We start from the raw sequence: 25,871 nt of genomic DNA, 5'->3' as shown, positions 1-25,871 counted from the left end.
GAGGTCCCTTTAACCAGTCCAAATTGAAGGCTAGGACAAGAGGCAAGCCAAGGAAGCAGCCTTGGTTTTCCTAAGACCGGAAAACAGTGCTGAAAAGCTGCTCGGACTCTAAAAAAGAGACATGGCAAGTCTCTGAATCAGGTGTGCAGGGTGCGGCCGGGGCCTTCACTTACCCAGGAACCCTGGCTCATGGCTTTCCTCTGTGTGAACACACCAGGTGTGGGGCACTCAACAGCATGCTAATCCTCTATCATTATTGAGGATGATAAGGACAAACTGAATAGCCTTCTAAAGTCTGCTTCTCTCACAACTCCACTAATTATAGGAAACTAATAATTCCTGCTGCTCCAAGCTACTGAGACTCAAGTGCCATTACACAAGCACTTGAGCTGGCTTTTGTATCCCCTTTCTCTCCCTTCAACCAGTGTTCACATGCCACTTAGCTTCCTGGGTCTCCTCCTTTTAGGAGCGGGGATTACAATGGTTATGGTCTCTTAGATGTTAGATGTGCTGGAACTCTCACCTTCTATATTACATTCCCAAGATTTGCACTGATACAATCTGAGGCACAAAGACACTGAGCCTGTGGACCATCCCAGCTCTTACAGGTCTGCTTATCTACATCTCCAAAGGCAAGGTTCTCAACATGGAGACTATTTTTTCTTTGCTCCTTGGTAAGCTTGCATATTTCCAGTGAACAGCTAAAGATATAGTAGCCATTCCCTTAGCAGAAGTGAGTCACCTTCTGAATCTCATACACAAATGCTGGGTAAAGCCAGGAGGAGCTCTAAAGTGCTCTATATCAACCCTGTCCCCTAGAAAAACAGCTACTCTGCCCACAAGACAGCATGAGACTGGAAATGACTGTCAAAAATACACATGCTAGGCCAGGGATACAGCTCAGTGGCACAATGCCTACCTGGCAAGTGCAAGATTCTGAGTTCGATTCCCAATACCAAAAAAAACAAAACAACAAAAAACCACATGCTGCATCTTCTGTGAGAGTTCCTGATGCCACCAACCAGTCACATTTCCCAAGTAAGCTCAAAACCATGGTGCCATGAAGCAGCCTCTGTGAAACTACACCCCCTTCTGGCATCCCATCATTCCCCCAGCCCAAACATGCAATGAGAGGATATGTTCTTACAAACAGGAAACTCAAGCCTTCTATTTTTCTTTCTCTAAATTCAAGACTTTTAAATGGCATTTTTGAGACAAACCTACCTCTTCAAATTTCTTAGCTTTTGCAACTTCACAAATCTGCCCTATTACCCGGATGCGATTGTTGAGACCACATTCAACACTCAGTTCCTAAAGAGCAAAAAGAAGAAAAAAGGGCCAGTACTCAGATGACAGGTTTCCCTAATTCCAATCACAAATCATCCTACAAACTGCTCTGCTCTGCATTTTCCAGACTAGAGCTCTGTAACAGATCTCTCTGAATGAGGATTTGGCAATGAGCTTACTTCTAGACCTCAGCAGACTGACAATCGGCAGTGGTTGTTTTTTTCCAAATTTGTCGGCAGTGGTTGTTTTTTTCCACATTTGCAAAGTTTTATTGAGATAAAATTCACATAATGTAAAAAACACACCACTGCAGAGATTTTAAACTATGCAATTCAGACTTTAATGTATTTATGATGTTTATAACATCTCCAATTCCAGAGTCTTTTCATCATCCTAAAAGAAAATCACAAATCAATTCCTTCCTCCATTCAACCCTAGCAACCAGTGGTTTGCTTTTTCTCTGGATTTTCTTATTCTAGACACTTTATATTAATGGACTTGTACATCATGGGGCCTTCTATGACTAGCTTCTTTCACTTAGCACTTTTTTAATATTCATTCCTGTTGTACCATGTGTCAGCAGTCTACTGTTTCTATTGCTGACTCCATATCCCATTATACAGCTGTAGCCATCATCAAGCAATGAGCATTTCTCTAAACTGGAAATTTTAGCCAGGTGTAGTGGTGCACGCCTACAATCACAGCATTTGGAAGACTGAGGCAAAGAGGATCACCAAGAGTTCAAGGCCAGTCTGCACTGCATAGTGAGACTCTGTCTCAAAAAAAAAAAAAAAAAAACACTGAAAATTTTACAAGTGCTAAAATTTAACATTTACTTGGGCAAAATACCATGTCAAGGTTATGTGTTAGTAGGGGTATTCAAATACATAAAAAATAACGTGTTAGTCTCAGTGGCACAAACCTAAAGTTTCAGCTACTTGGGATGCTGAGAAACAAGAATCTCCATTTCAAGGCCAGCCTGAGAAACTTAGCCAAGACCTAGTCTCAAAATTAAAGCTTTTAAAAAGGGGTGGGGTGGGGGGCTGGGGATTTAGCTCAGCGGCATAAGCGCCTGCCTTGTAAGCAGGCAGTCCTGAGTTCAATCCCTGGTACCGATAAAAACACACACACACACACACACACACACACACACACACACACAAAAGGGGGTGGGGTATAACTCAATCACATAGTGCTTGCTTAGCACAAATGAGCCCCCAGGTTCAAATTCCTGTTACCATCAAAAATATAAAAATAAAAAAGATTGGGGGCTGGGGATTTTAGCTCAGCAGCATAAGTGCCTGCCTTGCAAGCAGGCAGTTGTGAGTTCGATCCCTGGTACCGATAAAAAAATGAAAAAGACAAAAAATATATATATAAATAAATAAATAAAATAAAATAAAAAAGATGGGCTGGGGGTGTAGCTCATTGATAGCATACACACAAGGGCCGGGGATTTAGCTCAGCAGCATATGAGCCTGCCAGGCTCGAGGTTATGAGTTCAATCCTGGTACCACAAGAAAAAAAGATAATGATAGCATATGCAGGTAGCATATGCATGTAGTATATGCATCGATCGGGGTTCTCATAGCCAAGAAAACAAAACAGGGATCCACTTTTCCCAGGAACTCACATATTACCCGTTAACATCTGGCCTATCCCTAACCACCTGTGAAGATGAAGGTGTTCAGGCCACATCTGGCAAAATGGGTTTTCTTGTATTAACACTTGAATTCTAATGTCAGTATGCCTGAGCAGATGACCAAGATCCTGATGCGAAGTATCCTGTGGAAGTACATGTATGTTAACCTCCATAATACTAGGGATAGTAGCCTTGCGCAAGCATCAGCAACACATCCCCCACAGAACCCTGTGACAGACCAGTCTTCCTTGTCCTCCTCCCTAGGCTAAGGAAGGTACAGGCAGCTCGCTCACTCTCAGGATTTCCGCTGTGATGATAAACTCGGTCTGAACGCCTTCTGCAGACCTAGGATTTGGTCTTGTTGTTCGCAGTCCCAAAAAAGTCTTGAACTTCTCCTTCAAGCCTGAATCTTTGCTTGCTGGCTTGGCCATAGTGGGGAGGGGCCCAGGAGAGGGCTCCTCTGCGAAGAAGAAAGAGGCATTGGAAACAGCTAAGGAACAGCTCCCCACTCCCGAAAGCGTCGCCGCCGTTGACCTCCAGCCGCACAGACTCTAGTCTCCGGGGGATATAATCAACCCCTGCCCCATCCCGTGGGGACCACTCAACCACAGCCTGGCTACCCGGCCACAAAATCTATGGGAGATGTAGGCTTGACCTAACTTGCTACCTGCTCAGACACGGCCGCCCCCCCGCCCCCGCGCCCCTGTCCCCTGGCTCCAGGTAGCCACATTTGCCACCTCTCTTCTCCCTGGGTGGCTGAGGAGCTGTCGCAGGAACACCTGCAGCTGAGACCCGCTCACACCCGCCATGACTTATAAAAAAAAGCAAAAAGGCCTTAGAGAGGCTGGGGATTTAACTCAGCGGCATAAGCGCCTGCCTTGCAAGCAGGCAGTCGTGAGTTCGATCCCCGGTACCGATAAAAAAGAAAAAGACACACACACACACAAAAAAAAAAAAGGCCTTAGAGACTAAGGTGCAGTGGACACAGCAGAGCTATGAGCATATGGAGCCAGCATCCTCGCCACCAAGTCAGCAGTGAGCCACACTGGCGTCTCAGCCAGCACTAGTGGCAGTGTCGCCAAGACCCACTTACCCGCTGCAGCCGCAAGGTGCTGAGAAGCGTTCACTCCCCGGAGCCCCCCCACCAACAAGCCACCGCCGGAAACGCGACCCGCACTTCCGGGGGTGGGAGAGTGCAGAGAGCCACGCTGGGCTTGTCGGGAGCCGTAGTTCTACGCGCGTACTGAGCAGAGTGACTGGCCGCCGGGGCTGCTGGAAAGCATAGTCTGGCATGAAGGCTGCGGCAGTAGCGACGGCGGCGGCCAGGATGGTGACGCGCAGCCAGAGCCGCGCTACCGGGGTTGGGTCGCGGGGAAATGGGGAAGAACCCACGCCGCCCGAGAACAGAGAGGTGGCTGCAGGTAGCGCTGGGCCCGGCCAAACCGCGGAAGGAGGCTAGGGAAAGGGATGGAGGGTTGCAGGCTGGAACTCGGACCCAAGACGCGGCAAAGCCTGCAAACGCCAATGAACCCTCTGGCCCTACGTGCAGCCTTGAGGTTCCACCCGGTTCCTTTCTCAGACACTGGTGTCCGCATCTAGGCTCCGCCCCGCCCGCGTCCTGCGCGTTAAAGTTCCAGTCCCACCAGCCTGCCCTGGGGCAGTCCATTTGTGCCGGGCTGACTGCAGGGCACTGTAGTGCTGTGCTCTGTGCTGCTTCCTTCTCGGCCAGACTGACTGCCAAAAAATACCCAACCCCCCAAAAAAAACTCCAGCCCGAAGGTTTCCTCCAGCTGAAGGGTGGTGCCCAGATAAAACAGGAAAGGGCATGGCCTTCATTGTACTTGTCCTGTAACCCTTAAGGACCTACTGTGTGCCAAGGAGCAGGACTCAGCGAGACCAACAGAGCCCCTATATTCCCGTGCTAGAAATTCTACAGATTTGGCCAGACCAGGAATTTGGCCAGTCCAGGGATTCCATAGGCACCCAGGGCACTAGGAAATCCAAACAAGGTCACCCTTTGGGATAGGCATGGGAGGGGAAGGATTTGTGCAGTGGAAAGAGGCAGGTGATGGTGCTTCCAAGGTCAGCAAGTGCGTTCATAGCCAGAGAGAATCGGGACTCATCTTGAGGGCTAAGGCAAAGCAAAGCGACGAGAGGAGAGTGGCAGTCTGATTTGAGTATTAGAAAGTTAGATACAGCTTATAGGCCGTATTGAGGCATAATGGTAGGAGCCTTACTGGAATCCTGGCATGCTAATTGCACTTTTTCAGGGTTACATCCTCTGCCTTCCAGGAAGCAGCACACCCCTGCTAGGTAGCTAATGGACGGTCTACCTGAATAAGTGAGAGAGGTGGCAAGCGGTACCTGTGCTCACCCCTCTCTCTGTTGGCCCTATTTGAAGAACTGTGGATCTCACTATGTAATTCAGGCAGGCCTTGAACTCACGGGGATTCTCCTGCCTCAGCCTCTCAAGTGCTGAAATTACAAGTTTTTCGACACCAGACCTGACTGAGTAGTGCTTTTTTGCAGAAGGAAAAAAAAACTATATGCCTGCAAAGCGAAAGCGGAAAGCACAGAGACTGTGTGTGGCCTATGAGACCTCAGATGGTGAGAAAAGTGAGGGGGCTGACCTACCTGTAGTGACAGTTTGGGAGCCGCAGGAGTGGCAGCAGCAGCTAACCAATATCCGAATTATGAGGAGCAAGAAGGATGCACCTGTGGACCACCTGGGAGCTGAGCACTGCTGTGACCCAAGTGCTCCCCCGAAGGTAGGGAGCAGCCCCACCTGCCCTGGTGACACACCTCCCCCAGCAAGAAAGACACTTGCTTCCTCTCAGGCCTCAGGCGTGGGACAGCCTGAGACCTGGCAGCTCTTAGCTTGCCTCCACTGCAGGCAGCACAAGGCAAGCCCACACACACATCCTGTTAATCTTGGTGAGTAGAAGGTCCAGGGGGATGAAAGGAAGATGATAGAGGGCTTAACTGGGGCTTGGCCCAGAGTAAGCTCCCAGAACCCATTGTTATTCTGGTCCTTGTCATTGCACAAGCAGGTACAGAGGTACCAGATACTACTGGCTCTGATGCTTTCCAGCCAGACCAAAGACCAGGTGACTGCAGGTGCCATGCAGCGACTTCTGGCCCAGGGCCTAACTGTAGACAGCATCCTGCAGACAGACGACAACACGCTGGGCAAGCTCATCTATCCGGTGGGATTCTGGAGGGTAAGCCTGGCTCATGGTGACAGGGCTGGGGTGGTACTGGCCAGGCAGAGACACAGAAGGCAAGGAGCAAGCATTTCTAGCTACGGGCTCTTCCTGCCTCTGAGCAACTGGTAGGGTGGGGTGGCGGCAGGCTTTGTGGCTGCTTCCCTGTCCCTGGAACTCCTTGGCCTTTCCCATTTGTGCCCCTTCCTTCCTCTACCTCCCTCACAGCAGCCTGCCCTTCCTTTCCTTGCCTTCCCCTTTGTTTACTTCCAGCCTCCCTGGAGAGCATCCCCAAACAAGCTGCTCCCTCAGAATACTGGATGGTGGGTGGACAGATCTATTGAAAGTAGCTCAGTGGGTGGGGCTGCTCTTAAATAGGTTTTAAATATCCCTCTTCATTCAGCAACAGAATCGAACTCCCTGGCTGGCTTAGCAGCTGGCAGGGAGTTGGGCCTTCCTTGCTGAAGGCCCAGGTGCTGAGGAGCTCAACTCCTAGGAATGGCCTATCTGTTCAGCCTAGCCCAGCCTTTGGGAGAGATTGTTGGGGCAGAGGGATATAAGCTGGGCCCCCCAGACATGTCATTGGTCCATAAGCCTGGAAGGCAGGGGTCTAGCCCTACCTTTGGTCCCCGGTGAGGGCCTCTCTTAAGTCTCCCTGCTGCCCTTGGCTCTTTCCTATCTACTGGGGAATGAGATGAGCAGGTGACAGGCAATTCTGGGTCTCCTCAGGACCTTGTCCTCCCATATCAGGCTATACCTCCCCACCCCAGGGCTGATCTTTTACCATCTTTCAGAGCAAAGTAAAGTTCATCAAGCAGACAAGTGCCATCCTGAAGCAGCGCTACAATGGGGACATTCCAGCCTCTCTGGCTGAGCTGGTGGCACTGCCTGGTGTGGGGCCCAAGATGGCACACCTAGCTATGGCTGTGGCCTGGGGCACTGTGTCAGGAATAGGTAAGTGGCACCTGGCACAAGAAGGAGGAATGGCTTCTAGGCTTGGTGGTTGCTGTTGGGATTCTCCACATCCTGTGACCAATGACCCAGCTCGAGCCTTCTCATCTAAGACTGAGCCTGAAGTTAGGAAGGTATTCCCAATGATAAATTGGCCAGCTCTACCAGAAACAAATACAGTAGGAGATCAAATTTCCTGAGTATCTTACTATCTGATGGGTTCTAAAGGGCCCTGAAGCTAAACATAGGTGTGTGCCCCCTGCTGGAGAGAGATTCAACATAGAGTGCCTCCCCTGTGGGTGGAAACGCTGATGTGGGGCACATATGCTGCTGAGCCTGGGCAGGTGACATGTTTTCCACCCAGAGCGCAGGTTAAGGCAAGATTAGCCAAGCGGGGGGCTGGAGATTTAGTTCAGGGCCTAAGTGCCTGCCTGGCAAGCGTGAGGTTGTGAGTTCGATCCCTGGTACCGGAAAAAAAAAAAGATTAGCCAGGCTGAGAGAAGAAAGTGTATTCCAGACAGAAGGAACAGTGTCTGCAAAGCTGTACAGCAGACAAGAGATTAGGAGCAGAAACTGAAATGAGACAACTGAGTGGGAGGTTTGGGGCAGGGGCAGGGCCCTTCGTGGAATCCTTTTTTTGGATGTCACTTGCTGACATTGGAGATTTTAGTGTAGTGGGCTAAGGCAGACTCCCTGGGGTGGGGACAATGCTGCTGCTTTCTTGAACCTTTGTCTAGAGATTGAGGCTCCTGCAGCTACACAGCAGCAGGGCCCAGCCAGCCAGTTCAGAAACCAGGAAAGTGACCCCAGCCTCTCCTTGCCCCTTACTCTGAGATTCTGTGTAGGAAGGGGTGCTCCCTCAACAGGTCCTTGGGCAGGCAACTTTGCAACACTCCCTGACAAACAGGAGAGTAGCGCAGGGCCCAGAGCTGTGGTTGGTAGCTAGCAGCTACAATTGAGACTGAAGAGTATTAATCTCTGGAACAACTGGGCTGGGCAGGAGCAGACCACTGCCTCCTCCCCTACCTAAACTCTCAGTGCTACCTGCCAGCCTCTTGGTAGACATTTGAGCCTATCTGAGCACTGTCCTCAGTTGCCTGCCCATGTCCCAGGAGTGCTATGTTATGTTTGGGTACCTCTGGAAGGGAAGGGCTCATGGCCAGGCAGGGGACTATATTTTGAACACAGTAGACACAGCCAAAAGGAGTGTTTGAAAGTCACTCTGTCTGGTTGTCCGTGAATTTGACCATCACAGAGACTCCAGGGCTGCTTCCTAGGGGAGGAAAAAAGTCCTCTTCAAATTAAAAGTTAGAGGGGCTAGGGATTTAGCTCAGCGGCATAAGCACCTGCCTTGCAAGCAGGCAGTTGTGAGTTCGATCCCCGGTACCGATAAAAAGTTTAAAAAAAAGCAAACAAAAAGTTAGAGCTATGGGTTACAGGAGCCCATCCCAGCTTTTCCACTTTCAGCTGGGCTACCTTATATCAAGCATTTGGCTTCGTTCCTTCAAAGCCAATAAAAGAGTTGCCATACTTAACTATACAGATGTATCAGAATCCCTTTGGGTCAGCACAAGAATTTAACACATAATGTAGCCCTGGACTGAACACCTGGATGTCCTAAGGAGCATGGTCACCTCTGTGTTAGGCAAAAACAGGCTCAGGGTTTTTGGGATGTGAACTCCCCACCAAGCAGTCATCCTCTGCCTATACCCAAGATACATTTTCCCAAGCATTGGCAAGGGAAGGGAGCTACTGCAGGGCTTAGCTTCTGGTAACCAACCCCGGAGAAGAAAGCAGGGCTGAGACTGCAGCTGGCCAAGAGGAGGAGGCCTGGGCCAGAGGAAGAGGCCCTAATGAGTAGGCACCTGGAATGAACCTTTGCAGTGGCCAGATGGTAGGAGTAGGGGCAGAGGCTCAGGTAGATCACAGCTACAGCAGCCCTGGCCACATTCCCTGCTGTGTCTCTGATAGATACAGTGGCAGATTCCAGCTCTGCCACAATAATCTCGGACTAACCTACTATATCCAGCTGCTGTTATCCAACCTGGTGCCCAAAGCCAATGCCTTGGCCAGGATCCACAGCAGCTGAGGCAAAGAAAGCAGGCCATGCCCTTTATAGGCCAGATGTTGTAAATGAGGAAAGTATGAACTGAAAGTACACCGTTTTGGTTTGTTTTTTGTTTTTTGGTGCTAGGGATCAAACCCAGAATTTCACATATGCCAAGCACACACTATACCCTAGCTATTGCATGCTTTGGAATGAACCCTGCCTGGTCTGATTTTACACCCACAGGTGGTTTGTAAAGAGTTACTATGCTGGGTATGGTAGTGCACATCTGTAACCCCAACACTTGGGAGCAAGTTTGAGTCCAGCTGGGTCTACATACTGAGTTCAAGGCCAGCCTGAACCACATAGCAAGACTGTCTCAAAAAAAACAAAGCCAGGTATGATGGCACATGCCTATAATTCTAGCTCAGGAAAGCTGAGCCAGGAGAATGGCCAGAGTTTAAAACCAGCCTGGGCTATATAGTGAGTTCAAGGACAGCCTGAACTAAATGGACTCTCAAACAAAAATCAGAAAAGAGTTACTGAGCTGAAGCTAATGGAATTCAGTGTGGGATCTGACCCCATCAAGCCGTTGACCCAAGTTAGCTGTTACTGTTGTCAAGGCAGAATCTAGAGCAGAGATACCTTCCTGGCCCAGAGATACCCATGTTGGCATTAGGATTACTGGGACTGGACTCTTAACAGTCTCCCATAGCAATAGGAGAGATACAAGGGGCTGCAACCAGGGAGAGGCTCAGGTCCAGCCCAGCAGCTGAGATGCAGCAGCCATGCAGCCAGGGCTATGCAGTTCTCATCTCTGCTCTGGAGCCCTAGGGTGGGCTCTCCTGCCCACATACATAATGACTTGGGCAGTCATGGTTTGGTGGAGAATACCAGTTCATCTTGCCCTGTTTCCATACAGCAGTGGACACACATGTGCATAGAATTGCAAATCGACTGAAGTGGACCAAGAGAATGACCAAATCTCCAGAGGAGACCCGCGCTGCCCTAGAGGAGTGGCTGCCCAGGTGCAGTGGGATGGGGGTGTTCTGATGGATGGGGCCTTTTCCTCTCTCCACATTGACATGGCTCTCTCCTCCACAGGCAGCTGTGGAGTGAGATCAACGGACTATTGGTGGGCTTTGGCCAGCAGATTTGCCTACCTACCCACCCTCGCTGCCAGACCTGCCTCAACCAGGCCCTTTGCCCTTCTGCCCAGAGCTTCTAAGGACCATGGGTCTTCAGCTTGGGTCCTGTTGCTGCTGTTGCCTATAAAGTGCCTTTTTCAGGAGTGGGGCCGGGGAGGATTACAACCTGTGTAATAAAGCTTGGGTATTGTTTGCAGTTGAGATCTGAATTCTATTCGCAGGGTCTGAGGGCAGCAAGGAAACATGTATACTGCTCATGGTTGTTGGGCTGAGTTCCCTATGAGACTGAAGAATATGACAATCCCTGCTGTGTACTCAGGGAAGGAGGAAATGGTGACAACCAGCTGCACCCAGCTGCCAGGAAGCCTATAGTAAGTCCCTGACTTAAGAGTTGTGAACTTTCACAGATAGGAAGGGACCTCACATTGTGAACATTTGTAGATGTGAACAAATCATGGAAGTAGCTCACATGCCTACCTTTGTACTGTACTATACTATCATTTTCAGATAATTATAAAAGTAAAAATAGTTTATTTACAGTATTTGTATGTTTGGTTTTCTTTATGCTTTACATTGTATATTTGTGTCAGAAGTGTGTAAGACTTACTTTCTTAGACTTACAAATGAATCTGACTTATGAATATTCTCCTGGAACAGAACTCATTCGTTAGTCGGGGACTCAGTGTACTAGAACGGTATCCCTGTAGTCCCTCCACACTCTGTCCATCTGTAGGCCCAGCAGCTTCTCAGACCAGACTCTGCCAACTCCTGAACTTACTCTGAGAGCTGCTTCTGCCAGGGTTCCACCTCAACATTCACAGAACAACATGTCTTGACACCAGAACACAAAGCTTGAACTGTGTGTAGTGCTCAATGTGGGGGATAGCTTGTAGAGATCCTGAGCTCAGGCAGCCTTGAGGAGATAATGGTGGGGAGCTGGGGCTCCCCAAATAGAGATGGGCAGAGGCCCCAGAGGGTGGGGGCCCCAGGTAGGAGTAGAAGCTAAAGCCACCCTGACTGCAGTTTGACCTCAGGGTCCCCTAGAATGGCCCTCATCCATCAACTTCTACTTACCAACCGGAGATTCAAAGAAGACATGATGCTAGGTTCCAAGGCAAGGCCTGTTTATTCTTAGGGCGCGCATGCGCTATGGCTTACAAGGCAGACAGCAGTGCCTGTTGGGGCTCAGGGCACTGAATAAAGGGCAGAGCCAACAGGATGTCCTTGGGGATGGGGTGTAAGGCAGAGGCTAAGCCTATAGGTCTGGGGTCCTTTATGGGGGTAGTTCTTATATCCATACTCCCCAAATCTGGGAGCTGGAGTGTGGGAAGGGGGATGTATCCAGAGACTGCCCTCCTGGGGGTATGGGCCTCTATCCTCAGGCACCTCATAGAGGCCAGGTCCTGCACTCCAAGCCTCTAGTGGGCAAAGAGCTAGGACTTGACCTAGTAACCCTTCACACAAGGGAAGGCAACTCCTGCAGGCACATCTGGCCTCCCCAGCCTTTCCCCAAAAAAAGCTCACATGAGCATGGCGAGGGTCCCTGGTTCTGTCCTCTGGAAGTCCCTGGGCTTCCACTCAGGATGGTGTTGCTGGGGAAAGGGAGGAAGGATTTGCAGAGAAAGGTTTGTTTTATTGCAATTATTTAGAGAGCAAGAGAGAGGGGAGCCTCTGGTATTAAGTGAAAATGTGTATTGCAAATCTTCTGGGGAAAAAAGCAAAAATGAATTCCTTTCAGTCAGCAAGCCTGGGACAGAGCAAGGCCCTTGGCAATAGTCACATTCTGGGCCCCTTCTCTCCATCACTGTCTCTTTCTCTCACTTGTCTCTTATTGTCTCTCTCTCCCCCCATCTTGGTGGGACAGTGCCCCAGCACACAGCAAATTGAAGACAAGACAGCAGCTCACTTGGGCACAGGTTGCTTTCTGGATGTCATGAGATCACCCTCCAGTCCACTGAGGCTTGGGGAGCTCTGGAAAGGCCAGAGATTCCACATGGGCCCAAACAGGCAGGAAGGGGCTCAGAAGTTGCTGAAGATCTCACGCTTCCGGTTCCAGTCCATCTGTGGTGCCCGCTTGTTGACCCGTGTGGCCCGAGCCTTCTCCTTGGCCTCAGCTGCTGTGGGGCTCAGGTGGAGGCCACTCTCCTGGAATGGATCTCTCTTCCAGGTACCACCATCCTGGGGGCACAAGGCAGGCAAGGTGCCAGAAATAAGCTCTAGACCTGGGCCCCAGACAGGTACCTTTCCAAGAAGCTTATACCAGAGGCCACCTGGGGATCAGGACAGTGAGTGCAGGAGGGCTTCCTGTAAGTGGTGGCCCCACTGTCCAGGCTGTAATCTCCACAGACACCTACCCTCAAGGCCTCTGGCACATCCATGTTTGAACACAGCAGAGTTACCTCAGTGTCCTTGTCTGAGCCCAGTAGGTCACTTCGGGATGAATACACTGAGCCACCATTGAGCTGGGAAACCAAGGGCAAGGCAGGGCTTCAGGGTTCCCACCCACGGAGCCACTAGTGTATATACACACACACACACATACACACACACATGCACATATATGACAGCTGAGCATGCACACCATTGTTCACACACCACAGCTACACATGCACTCCTTTGTACATAGTACACCATTACACATATCTGCATGCATGCCCTTGCACACACACTACACCTTTACATGCAGGCCTTTGCACAGGTGCACACCTCAAGTATATCTACTACTCCTTTGGTAGTGAGCACCAATCCTCCACTACTGTCCAGATCCAGCTGAGCAAGACACTGGGCACCCAGCAGTAAACAGGCAGGTGACCAGCCCTGGCCTGTCACAATATGAAAGGGCAATATTGGTGCAGGAATCAACCATGAGTATCATCTGGGACAAAGCTAGGACCAGCTTCCAAGGAGGTGAGCACTGCAGGATGAAATAATAGCCACATAGTACCAGGAACAGAAAAGAGAGACAGTGGCCCCAGAACCCTAGGTGCCTGCCTACCATGTGTGACTAGGGCATGATACTGACCCAGGACAGTATCCCCACAGAGGAGCCAGTGCAGTAATAGAGCCAGACATGGGTCTGGGTCTTACAACCACACTACTCAAATGCAGAGATCTCCAGGGGAAGGAGTGCCTCTGTCAGTCCTGGGGACCCAGAGGTGCACCATGGTCACCTGGACCCACTCTCTCACCTGGGCAGGGCTGGTCCCGTTGGTAACTGGTGATGGCAGTGGACCTGTGGGGACAGCATGTCAGTGGCTGGTCTCTCCTGACATTGACCCTACCCCATCCCCCCAGGCACTGGCCCACCTTCCACATGCTCTTCAGTGGGTGTGACCCGCAGCTGCTTGAAGTGCTCATCAGTCTCAGGGTCCACCACCAGCAGCCGGGCCTCGTGCTCCCGTGCCTTGATGCTCGCAACAACCTCAGCATGGCGCAGCCCTTCCACGTTCTGCCCATTCACCTGCCACCACCAGCACAGGGTCAGCAGGACTCAAAGGACACAGCCTGACCCACACCACCTAGCCAGGTGTGCCATCAAATATTCATCAAAGCCACCACCAGCTGAGGCAGCAACAGGAGTGCCAGCTCAGGTTCCCGGTGACTCCCCTCCTTCAGCAAAGACCCAAGTCCCAGACATGTACACACATGGCACATCAGTGGTTGTAGTACCTCGATAAGCCGGTCCTGGACACGGAGACCAGAATGGGCAGCAGGTGAGCCTGGGTCCACAGAGCGAATGTACTGGCCAGGTCGAGACTTGTCACTGTGCAGATTAAATCCGTAGCCCTGAGGTCCCTTTTGAAGGTGACAGAGCCGAGGGCGCAGCTCTCTTGGAGGCACAGTGACATCCTGCAGTCATAAAGGATGTGAGGTCAGGCTCTGGCCTCCCAAACCTAGAAGTCACTCTTCTGAACACCACCCACCACCTTAGCAGGAAGTCCCAGGTCTCAACAACAAACACTCCACGTGCTCCCTGCCCCAGTGCCTCGGTGAGGCTGCCTGAGACCAAGTTCTAGCTGTGGGACCCCAGGCAAAGCCTCAGTTTCCAATATGAAGTATTCTCAGCTGGGACATTGCCTTGTGGAGTTGTTGGGAAAATTCATGCTCAAGGGTGGTGCTGTGCACTGGCTGAGGTTGTAGGGAGAAAAGCCAGGTGGAATTAAGCTCCCATCTATCACAGTGACAGAATGACTGAAATGGCTGCACCCCCAGGCCTGCGTGTACATCCCACCTCCCTGGCTTCCTGCCCCACTTCCTAGGCCTGGTCAGCTGTGTTCCTCCAGGAGGTAGGCCATGGGCTGCAGCCTGTGTGATGGCTGTGTTTGCTTTCATATTCCAGTGCAAAGCACAGCTAATTCCACCTCTGAAGCCCAGAAAGAAAGGGCCAGACCTAGAAGGGGAACCCCAGCCCTGCCCCCACCACCCTACTAGAGATACAACAGCACTCAGTATCAGCAGGGAACCCCCACTGCCACCCAGGTCCCTAGTTTGCTTTACCTCTGGCATCCTGCAGCTGGTCTCCAGGTCAGGGGCTATGTAGGCAGGGGGCAGACCCAGTGACCCCCACCCAGCCAGCAACCAGAACAGTGACTGTGGTGCTGAATGGCCTTCGGGTGCTGGTGCCCAGTTACACATTACAGTGGCCAGGGTGAGTAGGCGGGTAGCAGCTCAGGTTTCTGAGGGCGTATGCAGGTGAGAGTGTGCTGGCCCCTCCCTCACCTTCCATCTCCCTGCATCTTTTCTTTTTTGTCTTCTTCCTTTTTTTTTATCGGTACCAGGGGGATCCTGGCCAAGCTGGAGCAGGGATAGCACTAGGGGGACTGTCCCTCAGGTCTCAGGGAAGGTCTCCAAGACATGGGCACCCATCCTTCTTTAGGCCAGAGCACCCCCTGATTGCTCCAGCTGCCCAATCTTTGAGCTCATTCCAAACCCCAAATCTGACTGGTTCTTGTCCATGGGCAGCTACATCACTATGGAAGCAACAGTGTCTTCCTGCTGCCTTGCCTAGTGTTCTAAGCCTACACCTCTAGGCCTGCCACCTTCCCACAGAAGTGTCAGGAGCACAGCCTGGGATGAGAAGGAAAAAACCAAGACAGAAGCCAGAGCCAGCCCAGAGGATAGACACATGATGTGACCATGCCTAGCTTAGGGACATGGCCTAGAATGCAGGGTTATATCCCTTGGTTACAGAGACAAAGGCATCCAAGTTTACACTTTTAAACATCCTACAGGGACACTCACAGCCACCCATAAAAGTAAACACAGGGCCCGTGACACCAGCCCCTGTGGCCTCTTCCCACAGTCACTGCAACAGCCTGACTGGCAGGATCTCTCAAGGCCCCCAAACAGGAAGCAGGATTTGACAGGAGTATCCGGGGCCATGAGGCTAGGCTAAGGCCACATCCGTGTTCTCAGGACCACTCTGGCCATCTCTCTGCCTCAATGCGGAACACCCCCCCCCTTCACTGCACAGGCCAAGAGGTTCCTACTTACTAATTATTAACATAAGTCCCTCTCATTATGACTAGCAGGTTCAAGGTGTCAAAGTTGGCAAGAGACCCTCAACTGGAGTGCAATAGGGGGCCCGGCTACACAAAGCAGTGCAAAAAGGGTGGGCAGGCAAGCTGTGGGTGTGGGGGGTGCATTGCTGGAATTCCTTTTCCCTGGCCTGGCTCTGCACACTTCCTGCTGCCTCTCTCCAGGCCCTCAGGGTCCCACAGCTAAAGAAGTGAAAGGCAAGTGCTGGTCTTCCCGCTGAGCCAGAGGCTGGCATGGGAATGCCCCAAGAGTCAAGCAGTGCCCCCTCCAGATGGTGACTCACCAGCACTAACACAGAAAGGCCCCCATTGTTGCTTGGGGTCCAGCCTACTTACACAAAGGTCCCCAAGTCCCTTTTCCCTCCTTGGAGGAATGAACCGAGGCTGGGGTCCTCACAGCCCCACCCTTCCCAAATCCCACCTGACCTGCACAAGCCCCCAGGGTGGGCTCTGTGGAAAGGTTCCTGGAGCTGGGGTGGGTGGTGTGGAACTCCTGGAGCGGGCCATGAGAGGCAGTACAGAAATGGCAAGCAGTCAGCATACAGCCTGGAGTGTCCTGAGCTCTCTGGCCAGCCCAGGCTGCCACCCTACTTATCTACCTTCTGTGGGAGCCCAGGTTCCCTGAGGATGGGTGGGGACATACAGGCTGAATCACTTTGGGGAGCAGGGTGGTGACTGAGCCCTGTCCCCTGCTGAGACTCCAACCCAGCACCCCCACCCACCCACCCACCTAACTGGGTTTCCGTCCCAAGAAAGGAAGGAAGGAAGCCACTGTAAGGCCCTGCCCTGCTGCTGGACCCAGGGCTAGGGAGACAGGGAAGGGAGGGGAACCCCAGCCCCAAGACAGAGGACAGTCCTACTACGGTGGCTCATACAGTGGAGGAGGACTATAGCAGCCTAGAGAACCCCAGGCCCTCTTGCAGGCACTGCATCCTGTACCCTGCAGCCACCTACCCTACACTCCCTCCAAATGGGGGAGATCACAGCTGGGGGTGAGGAGGTGGATAGCAAGGGTGCTTCACCACTTCCCTGGCTGCCTTGTCTCTGTTTCCTTTGTCACTGCAAGAATCAGCTGCACTGCAGCTGCAGCCACCCCCAGACTCCTGTGGCCCTGGGCTGAGTCACCACTGACAAGGCCTTCTAGGCCCCCAAAGGGAAGGACAGACCACACTAGTGTTCTCCATGCCCCACGTTCCCTACCCAGCCTAGGACAGAGAACACTTGAGGCACAGACAGAGCAAAGGCAGCCGTTACTTCCTTTGGGGCACTTGGTGGGCCTCACACATACCTCCTAAGTCTGTCCCTCTTCTACAAACACCCTCATCAGAGAGAACATCCTGGCAGGGTACACCCCATCCTCCCACACTCCTTGCATTCAACTTCAAGGCAAATGTCTCTAAGCCTGGCTTGTGGCAGCCACACACATGAGAATGACCCCATCCCCAGGGTCTCTGACCTCCCAGACTCCCCATCCCCAAGTTAACCTCATCCATAGAGGGACCTGCCCATCACACCTCCCTTTGTTCCTCTAAAAATACACCCAAAGGAAGCTCCCTCCTAGGGCTTCCTGCAGCCCCCAGAGCCTGAAATAGCAGAAAGGGGGGAAGGTCCCACCCAAGACTGAGGTGCCTCAGCCACCCCACCTCCAGATAAGGCCCAAGGGCGTATTTTTCCACAGGAAGGTGAACTCAGCTACCACTGTTGTGTCTAAATCAATGGACAAATGCTGGGGGTGGGGGTTGCTTCCTCCTGGGAAAGGAAGGGAGGAGGTACCCAATCCTCAGCCGGGGGAGGGGACCTGGGGACCAGCTGGCCACCAGGAGGACTTTCCTGAAAGACTTTCAACCTTTGGCAGCCCTGAGGCAGTCTAGACTCCAGGACTTAGCATATGCCCTCCAGTTTCAGGGAACAAAAAGCATTCCTGGGTCCCCTACACAGGCCTCTGCCCAGGAAGAAGACTTCTGCTGGGAATTCCATCTCCCCATCCTAAGGCAGGTTCTATCAGGGTCAAATCCTAGGCACAGCTAAGGAAAGGGAAAGGAAAAGGCAAATCTCAAGGTGTTCAGAAACTTCAGACCTGACAATGCCATCACCCCTAGGCTACAGGGTCTCAGAGCAGGATCTGGGGAACCCCTAGACTGAAATTCTTTTTTTTTTTTTTTTTTTTGTATTGGGATCGAATTCACAATCATACGCTTGCAAGGCAGGCACTTACGCCGCTGAGCTAAATCCTCCCCCAGCCCCCGCCCTAGACTTATATTCTTTTGGGTAGTTGTGACAGGGTTCTGAGTATGAGAGAAAATATGAGGGCCTCCAGGAGGTACAACCCCAAGCCCTTTCTCCTGGCCTCAAGTCACACACCCAGGTATTATAGCTATCGGGAAGGAAGTGGGAAAGGTTTTCCCTTGTTCTTTTTTCTTTTCTTTTTCAATTTTTTTTTTTTTTTTTCCTTGCTGGGGATGTACTGGGGATCAAACTCATGATCTCACGCTTGCCAAGAAGGCAGTGTGCTCCTGAGCTATAGCCCCAGCCTTCCTCTTTTTCTTTTTCTTTTTCTTTTTCTTTTTCTTTTTCTTTTTCTTTTTCTTTTTCTCTTTCTCTTTCTTCTCCTTCTCCTTCTATCTTCTTCTTCTTCTTCTTCTTCTTCTTCTTCTTCTTCTTCTTCTTCTTCTTCTTCTTCTCCTTCCTCTCTCTCTCTTTCTCTCTCTCTCTCTCTCTCTCTCTCTTTCTTTAAAAGATAGAGTCTCAGGGGCTGGGGATTTAGCTCAGCAGCATAAGTCCCTGCTTTGCAAGCATGTGGTTGTGAGCTCTATCCTGGTACCAATAAAAAAATTAAATTAAATTTTAAAAAAAACAGAGCCTCTCTGTAATTTAGACTAGCCTTGAATTGGCAGGGATCCTCCTGCCTCAACATCCCACCTTAGCCTTCAAAGTGCTGGAATTACAGGCATATGCTTCCATGCTTAGCTCTCTTTTTTGTGTGTGTAGAACTGGTAACCTGGAAACGAGGCAGGGACAAAGGACAGGTACTACACAGAAGGGACACATCTGACCATGGTGGCACATCCCTGTAATCCCAGCACTTGGGAGATTGAAGCAAGAGAGCCACCGTTAGTTCAAAGCCAGCCTGGGCTATACAGTGAGTTCAAAGTGACTACATAGCAAGCTCTTGTCTCAGAAAAAAAAGAAAAAAAAAAGGTGGGCCACAGAGGCCCCTTTTATCTGGGGGAGTCACCCCATTAGGACCCAACACATGAGGGGCAGGCCTGAGAAGCCAGTGCAAAAGCACTGACTGGGTGCTGGCCCTACTCTTATTCCTTGGTCCACTCCAACTCTGGCCATGCTGGGCCCTCAATTCAATGTGTCCTCAACTCGCCCTAATCAAAGCACTGCCCAAAAATGGAGAATGCAAAAATGCAGCCTCCAGCAGCTCTTCCCAGGACACACAGATTCCCAGGGCCACTGACAGACATCTAGCACAGACAGAGCTAGCCACATGAGGTCCTAGAACAACCTACTAGCTCCTCCCAGGGCTCCTCAGCCACTGAGCCCAGGGGTGGGGCACAATAAGGACAGAATGAGTGGCCCCAAGTGGCCTAGAAGGTGGTCACCATGGGTCACTGAGGCAGAGAGGGGGTGCCAAGAGGTAAAAGAAACATCAGCTTATGGAGATAACCAGAAGTGCAGACTGTCAAAAGGCTGAGATAGCGGCTCTGGGAGCAGCTGAGTGACCCCATAACGAGAGCCTGCCATACCTTTTGGCCAGCATCAGATCTGAGGCTGCCCCCATGTGCCCAGTCAGGCTTTGGCTCCCAGGGGTCATGAGCTGGTGGAAGGCCTCGCTGGGCCATCTCCTCAGTGCAGGTCAGCTGCCGCCGGCGCAGCTCTTCATCCGTCTCCTTGTCTACCACCAGCAGCCGTGTCTGCCCTTCCACAGCCTTGATCCTCTGTACCACCTAGGACAGAGGGAAGTGGGAGAGGGTCAGCAGGCACTACCCTGGGTAACACAAGGACACTGGCACCACTCTGGGCTCACAGAGGCTTGGGTTAATAGGAAGGAGGCTGGTCTGTAGAGGTGGGTAGCTATACAGAAAGGCCTGCAGGCCCCACCTTCCTACCTCCAGGCTCCAGTAGCACTCTCCATCTTAACCTGGAGTACCTGACACTAGCACCTGGATTGCAAAGGTTTCGTGTCCTCTTAGTCCTTGGTCTCAGCCCCAGCTCTTCTCCAAGAAGGACTGAAAGAAGGGGATGGGAAGGTGTCACAGAATCAGCCAATGAAGAGTCAGTCTGTCTGAAAGTGGCAAAGATGTGCCTGACTGGACTTTGGTTTTTCAGTCTGTGAGAGTATATGCACATGTGCACATATATCCACATATGCATGTGTATCCTCTTGGGCACATATCTGTTTTGGTCTGTCTCTGGCTGATATGCAAGAATGGTATGTTCTCTGGGGCCACTCTGATGTACTTAGGCTGGTTTTTGTCACCAACATAACAATCTAAACTCTTGCCTCTAGGCCTTTCATTCCATGACAAGGGACTCAGTCCTGGTGGATCTGCAGACAAGTGAAGACCTAGGTTTCTGTTCAGGCACCTCCCCACCTTCTAGTCAGCAGAATTCAGTTCCAGTAGATGAGGGGGCCACAGGCAGGTGTGGCTTTACAGATTTCCATGTGTCTAAGTGGATACCTATGAAACATGGCAAACATGCTGGCAGTCATGGAGCAGCCAGAGCATTTGTGTGCAACCACAAGGAGAAAGGGAAGTTCCTGGTAGCACAGGGTAAGAAGAGTGACAACCCGGCCCCTCCCTGAAGTATCAACCACTGCTCTGCTCAGCAGATGTCAACATTTGGATAGCAAGGTGTAACCAAGACTCACCTTCTCTAGTCCCCTAATGTCCCTCCTCTCTCCTCATAACCCAGACAGTGACAGGAAAATTCCAATATCCTCCTGCTTTCTGATGTGGGACCTGGATAAGTTATCTGCAGTCTCAAAGTTTGTTTCTTCATCTATAAAATGGGGGTAGGAGCTGTACTTCCTCCCTTCCTGGGGCAGTGAGGAGGGTCCATTATGGTTCTGTGTGAAATTACTGGATACTGGCACCCCCCAAGGCCTGGGATACACAGGTACACTTGGGGTGAGAGTGTTAGGGACTGCCAAACAGAGGCCAAAAACAGGTCTCCAGGGGCTCCCCACAGGTTGAACCATCCTTCCAGCCTCCACCCCTACCCTTTTCAGCACATAGCCATATTTGGTTGATGCTTTAGGAAAAAGACAGGATAGACAGACCCCTGAAGGAGACAGGAGCTCAACTCTTGGCCCAGCCAAAAACCAGTTTGCTATCTCCAGTACCTACCACTGGCCACAAAGACAGATCCTGACCTGACTGGCTAGTGCTGTGAGTGACACAAGGGACCTAGAGCAGAAAGGGTAGAGAAAGGCTGGACCTCAGCCAGCATCTGGGGTGAGTCTGCTGCCAAAGAACAAGATACCCCAGGGGGCAGAAGATGCAGAGAGAAAAAGCACACTCTCTAGGCCTTCCTCCAGCTGCAAGAGGCAGGGGCTTCTGAAGTGACCCCAGCCCAGGCAGGAAGGCTCAGAGGAACGAGAGGCACCTCAGGAGCCAAGGAATGTGCTGCCACACCCAGGTAGAATGCACATTAGTACACTGGCTTCAGACACTGCCAAGGACACATAACCAGACATGCAGACAGGTGCACACATACACATACAAAGCCCAACTCACACAGGACATGTATGCAGACGAGTCCAACCCAGTCCTAGGCACACAACCCAGCACATATCAGACACTTGTATTTTGCTGGGACCATTTCCCTCTACACACTGGCAGACATGTGCACATATGGATGCCCCAGAGGGACCTGCAGTCACACACATTTCCAGTTGTGTACACACACTCACAGAAAGCATTTGTGCCAAGATGTCCCAATGTGCCCAAACCCTGACACAGTTACACTGAGACCAAAGCACAGGAGCCAGAGCCAAGGGACAGAACAGCCGCAGTGACCCCTCCCTGACGGAATACTCTCTTACACACACACACACACACACACACACACACACACACACACACACACACGTGCGGTACTGGGCTTCCCTGCCAGGAGCCTGCCGGACCACATCCTCATTTCGCCACGGAGCCTACACAGGCCACCGTGTGCCACCCCTACACACACACACACACACACACACACACACACACACACACACACGCCTGGCCCCAGCAGAGTTAAGTGAGCCAGGGGGTCATCTGCACCCCAGAGGAGAGGCCGGCCCGGGGCGGGGCGCAGGCACCCACCTGGTGGTGTGTCTCACTCTCCACGTTGACGCCGTTAACCTCGACTAGGCGGTCCCCAGCTCGCAACTCGGCCGCCTCGGCGGGGGACCCCGGCTCCACGCGCCTGATGAACTGCCCACGGCGGCCTTTCTCGCCATGCAGGTGGAAGCCGTAGCCTTGCTCGCCACGCACCAGACAGCACAGGCGCGGCCGCAGCGGCTCCGGCGCGGCCATGGCGCCGCTGCCCCCCGGCCGGCCACTGCAGCCCACAGCGCGCACCGCAGCCCACAGCGCGGGGTCGCAGGCGGGGATACTAGGGACCTGCGGCAACCTTGGAGACTCCTTTTTGCTTGCTCTGATCTCGATCTCCTCGGGCTCCGGCTGCAGCTCCGGCCCCAGCCCGGGCCCCGCCAGGCCTGCAGCGCCGCCCCCGCGCCCGCCCTTTCTCCGCCCCCGATGCTGGGCTGCCCCAGCCCGACCCAAACCCTGCTAGCTAGGCCCCTGCGTGAACGCCCCGCAGGCCCAGGGAAAATGGGAGTGGAGGACTGCCAGCCAAAGTAGTTGCGGAGTCACTGGGACCCTCTTTTCTCTACTCCACATTTTGGGCATCCTCTCTAGCAACAGCACCTTTGCCTTCTACAGCAGGAACATTACTGGACACCTGTGTGCGCTGCATTAAGACAAGCTCTTGAGATGGACAGCATCTTAGGAGAATGGGTTCCCAGACTGAGGGATGCCACGCAGGGTCCACAGGGTACAGCCAGGACTACAGCCCATTTCATCATCAAGAAACTCTCTCTCTCCACCCCTCAGAATCCCCTCTGCCTGTTCCCCTTTGCTGTCCCTGAATCTGGATCCCATCCTGCAACCAGAGTTGTCTTGGCCCAGTGCAGTCCCAGGATAGTACAGGAGGCAAAAAGACAGGTTTAAAGTTACATTGCAGTATCCCCTCCCTAGATCATGGAGACTGGTGACGGGAGACTCCCTGAACCTCCTGGTGTGGATTTGGGTCCACTAACCATGCTGCCTTCCATATCCCTGCCTTTAGGGACCTGACTTCGTCCAGCTAAAATGGAAGGATCTTTGGTACCTCCTCTTGACCTAGGATGAACTTTGCTGAGGTCTTTGGCCCCTAAGTTATAGAGGACGTCAGCTGCCCCACATTCACTAAGCTCCTCCAGTTCTCCCCTTGCCTGCTCCCTTCCTTTCCCAGCCTTCCCAACCATGATTCCCAAGCATGATTGTTCCTTCTCTGACAGGAGAACAGAAAGAATCACATGGAGCATCTCTGATAATTCTCAAGCCTCTCTGTGTGTGCTTTACCTAAACAACAGGGGCAGAGAAGGTATTTTGCAGATCAGAAAACTGCAAGCAGCAGTGAAAAGGAAGCCACAAAAGGTTCTCCAGCTTGGTTTGGGCCCAACATTGTGAGCCCACACCTCATGGAGGAGCAGCTTCTCAGGCATAAGAACATAGTCAAGTCCCAGGCTTACCCCAGCCCACAGACCTTACATACCTTTCTCCTAGAGTTTATGTATGGCCAGCCTAGACAGTTCCCCATGTGGGCCGGAGAGGCAGGTTAGTCTCAGTCTTTGCCTCATTCTCTCAGCTCTCCAGTCTGCTTGGCTAGGCTCCCAAACCCCACCCATACACACACACATAGAGGCTGAGCCTGCCTCTGAGCAACCTCTGGGGCATAGCCCTTTGGGTGCCCATATCCCAAAGGCTACTCTTAAAAGCCACTTATGTGAAGGCTGTTTAGCTTCTCCCTACCCTTTTTTTTTTTTTTTTTTTTTTTTTTTTTTGTCTTTTTCCTTTTTATCAGTACCGGGGATCGAACTCACGACAGCCTGCTTGCAAGACAGGCGCTTATGCCGCTGAGCTAAACCTCCAGCCCCCTGCTTCTCCCTACCCTTAACCCCTCTGCAATTCCTAATTGATGGTGTCATAGGCTCTATCCTGTATGACTACCTCAATTTGTCTGTCTGCCTATCCATAGGCTGCCTATCTGACCTGTGACTGGTTTCCCTAGCCCCAGCCTGGTACTGCTACCGTCAGAGACTGTGAGGATGGGTGTGGGCAGTATTTTTACCATGGAGGTCATTGTGCAGCAACCAAGACCATCTAGACTTGCCAGATAGTCACTTAATGGCTAGAATGGAAGGAGATGATCGACCAAGCCAGGGATTAGGAAAGTAGGGACCAGAGTTCCTAAGATAGGGACATAGGAGACCTCTTATTCTTCTGTAGGACAGGTTCCAGATCAGACTTGAGCCCTCCCTGGCCTTCTGCAGCTCAGGGTTCACCTACTCACCCGGTGACCTAAGATGGGACAAGGACAAAACGTGACCAGAAAGAAGGATAAACAGGCACATGTGATCACAGCCAGGGGCAAGAAATCAAAGATGTGTCACAGGACACTGTAATCACAGAGTAGCAAAGGAGTCTCCAAAGGAAAAAGGAAACAAGAAGTATCAGGGAAAGTATCAGTAACAAAGCAACATCTTAGGATAACAAAGAAAGTGGGTGCCTGTGCCTGGCAGAGTAGGTAACAGTGACAGAATAAAGACAAACACCTAGAGAAGAGTAGGCCACTATTTCTCAGGGAGTAGCAGGAATAAATGAGAGGTGACAGAATAAGCATGGAGAGCCCACAGTTGCAGAATGAGACACAGGGTGACATGGTTGTCATGTGTGAATTCTCCCAGGCCTCCTCCATTACCGTCTAGGCACTTCAGTCGGCCAGGAAGCTGTTGAGATGGGAAGCTGAGAGGGGGACAAGCAAAAAGGCACCAACAAAGGCCTGGAGGTGGGGACAGGAAAGTGGCAAGGGTCTCCAATTATGGGATAGGAGAAAGAACCCACGAGGCCTTAGGGTGATGACACAGGGATGGTAGGCTTTATTTGCTAGTTCTTATTTATTTATTGCCAAGACATTTAAATCCAATATTTGCTAGTTCTTTGAGGAGTGGGTTAACCTGGCCCTTAGGAAGGTCAAGACAGGTCATCGGGCAGTTGGGCCATTTCTCACCCCACCCTAACCCTGTCAATTTGCTAAATGACAGGGGTGCTCTGTGGCAGAGAGAGCTGGTGAATCCCACCTCTCAGCCCTCACCTCCTCTAGGCTATCAGAGGCCTTCCCCTAGAATAAGGGTTGGCCCTTGCAACCCGATTAGGGCAGAGGGCTTTTCTCTGAGCATTAAACCTGCAGACCTTCCTGCAACACCGCCTCTCAGGAGGAGACTGGACTTTGGCAGGGTGCTCTGAGACGTGGCAGTGGGCAGAAGCCTGGGAATTCTGGGGGTGGAGCCATGAATATAAATCCCAGTAATATCGTAGAGTGTCCTGGGCACCACCGCCTCTCCCTAATGGATACTAATAGCCCCACGAGCATCACCAGGACTCACTTAGGCTCTCCTCCCTCAGATTGCACTCTCTTAGGGACCCAGGTGCGGGGAGCTAGAGCACAGGACCCGGGCGGGCGAGAGGGGGCGGGGCAGGAATCCGACAACCACGGAGGGTGGGGCGGCTTTGCTCTCCCGCCAGGCCCCGCCCCTCTACCACGGCCCCTCCCATTGCTGAAGAAGTCCTTCCTGCCGCCCGTAAAAGCATCCGCGCAGCGCCCCCTGGCGAGAATATGTGGATTGCGTCGTGGGGTGGAGACGGGCTGAGGGGGATGTTGCCCCAAGCCTCTTCCATCTGGCTTGAAGCAGATCTAGTCCTGCAGTGTGGGTATTGGGATGAGGCCAGTACA

The 25,871-nt window shown here is 52.0% G+C and overlaps 3 protein-coding genes across 20 annotated transcripts in view; 1 reads left to right on the top strand and 2 right to left on the bottom strand.

The window, feature by feature from the left end:
* The window catches only part of Tsc2 (TSC complex subunit 2), a 37,831-nt gene extending 33,651 nt beyond the window's left edge, over nt 1-4,180 (bottom strand). For all 9 annotated transcript variants that reach the window (XM_003478476.5, XM_003478477.5, XM_005007405.4 and 6 more), the window contains exons 1-3: nt 4,023-4,180; nt 3,223-3,389; nt 1,225-1,311 (exon numbers count right to left, since the gene is read on the bottom strand). In XM_003478476.5, the coding sequence (XP_003478524.2) occupies nt 1,225-1,311; nt 3,223-3,360 (225 nt within the window). In that variant the 5' untranslated portion in view covers nt 3,361-3,389; nt 4,023-4,180. The remainder of the gene's footprint in view (nt 1-1,224; nt 1,312-3,222; nt 3,390-4,022) is intronic.
* On the top strand, nt 4,174-10,817 carry Nthl1 (nth like DNA glycosylase 1). Of its 4 annotated transcripts, none has more exons than XM_003478112.5 (6): nt 4,174-4,350; nt 5,459-5,697; nt 5,980-6,150; nt 6,927-7,086; nt 10,053-10,158; nt 10,235-10,817. In XM_003478112.5, the coding sequence occupies exons 1-6, from the start codon at nt 4,221-4,223 to the stop codon at nt 10,356-10,358; spliced, it is 930 nt and encodes a 309-aa protein (XP_003478160.1). In that variant the 5' UTR covers nt 4,174-4,220; the 3' UTR covers nt 10,359-10,817. The 4 variants fall into 4 exon arrangements, with proteins under 4 accessions (XP_003478160.1, XP_063082377.1, XP_012997062.1 ...); XM_063226307.1 differs by having other exon boundaries at nt 5,977-6,150; nt 10,056-10,158; XM_013141608.3 differs by having other exon boundaries at nt 5,977-6,150.
* A 568-nt stretch (nt 10,818-11,385) lies between these two features.
* On the bottom strand, nt 11,386-23,749 carry Nherf2 (NHERF family PDZ scaffold protein 2). 7 transcript variants are annotated; one of them, XM_023560911.2, is made up of 7 exons: nt 23,634-23,749; nt 19,571-19,771; nt 13,948-14,127; nt 13,585-13,738; nt 13,467-13,510; nt 12,633-12,740; nt 11,386-12,456 (listed from the first exon to the last, which is right to left on the bottom strand). In XM_023560911.2, the coding sequence occupies exons 1-7, from the start codon at nt 23,676-23,678 to the stop codon at nt 12,298-12,300; spliced, it is 891 nt and encodes a 296-aa protein (XP_023416679.1). In that variant the 5' UTR covers nt 23,679-23,749; the 3' UTR covers nt 11,386-12,297. The 7 variants fall into 7 exon arrangements, with proteins under 7 accessions (XP_023416679.1, XP_023416678.1, XP_003478522.1 ...); XM_023560910.2 differs by lacking the exon at nt 23,634-23,749 and adding an exon at nt 22,139-22,521; XM_003478474.5 differs by lacking the exon at nt 23,634-23,749 and adding an exon at nt 22,139-22,519 and having other exon boundaries at nt 12,678-12,740.
* Nucleotides 23,750-25,871: the final 2,122 nt, after the last annotated feature.

This window comes from Cavia porcellus, unplaced genomic scaffold, assembly GCF_034190915.1.
Source record: "Cavia porcellus strain 051 isolate PalLab524CR breed Dunkin Hartley unplaced genomic scaffold, mCavPor4.1 scaffold_16, whole genome shotgun sequence".
NCBI classification, from domain to species: domain Eukaryota; kingdom Metazoa; phylum Chordata; class Mammalia; order Rodentia; family Caviidae; genus Cavia; species Cavia porcellus.
The sequence above is the reverse complement of the archived record's forward strand: the minus strand, read 5'-3'. Positions and strand labels throughout refer to the sequence as shown.

Excerpts from the sequence above, each read along its gene's own strand:
- Nthl1 (XM_013141608.3), top strand. The coding sequence starts at position 4,221 with ATGAAGGCTGCGGCAGTAGCGACGGCGGCGGCCAGGATGGTGACGCGC. Across the intron at positions 4,351-5,458 it reads GAACAGAGAGGTGGCTGCAG|AAGGAAAAAAAAACTATATG; the intron begins GTAGCGCTGGGC and ends GCTTTTTTGCAG. Across the intron at positions 5,698-5,976 it reads ACCCAAGTGCTCCCCCGAAG|CAGGTACAGAGGTACCAGAT; the intron begins GTAGGGAGCAGC and ends TCATTGCACAAG.
- Nherf2 (XM_023560910.2), bottom strand. The coding sequence starts at position 22,351 with ATGGCCGCGCCGGAGCCGCTGCGGCCGCGCCTGTGCTGTCTGGTGCGT. Across the intron at positions 13,739-13,947 it reads TCCAGGACCGGCTTATCGAG|GTGAATGGGCAGAACGTGGA; the intron begins GTACTACAACCA and ends TGGTGGTGGCAG. Across the intron at positions 12,741-13,466 it reads ACGGGACCAGCCCTGCCCAG|CTCAATGGTGGCTCAGTGTA; the intron begins GTGAGAGAGTGG and ends TTGGTTTCCCAG.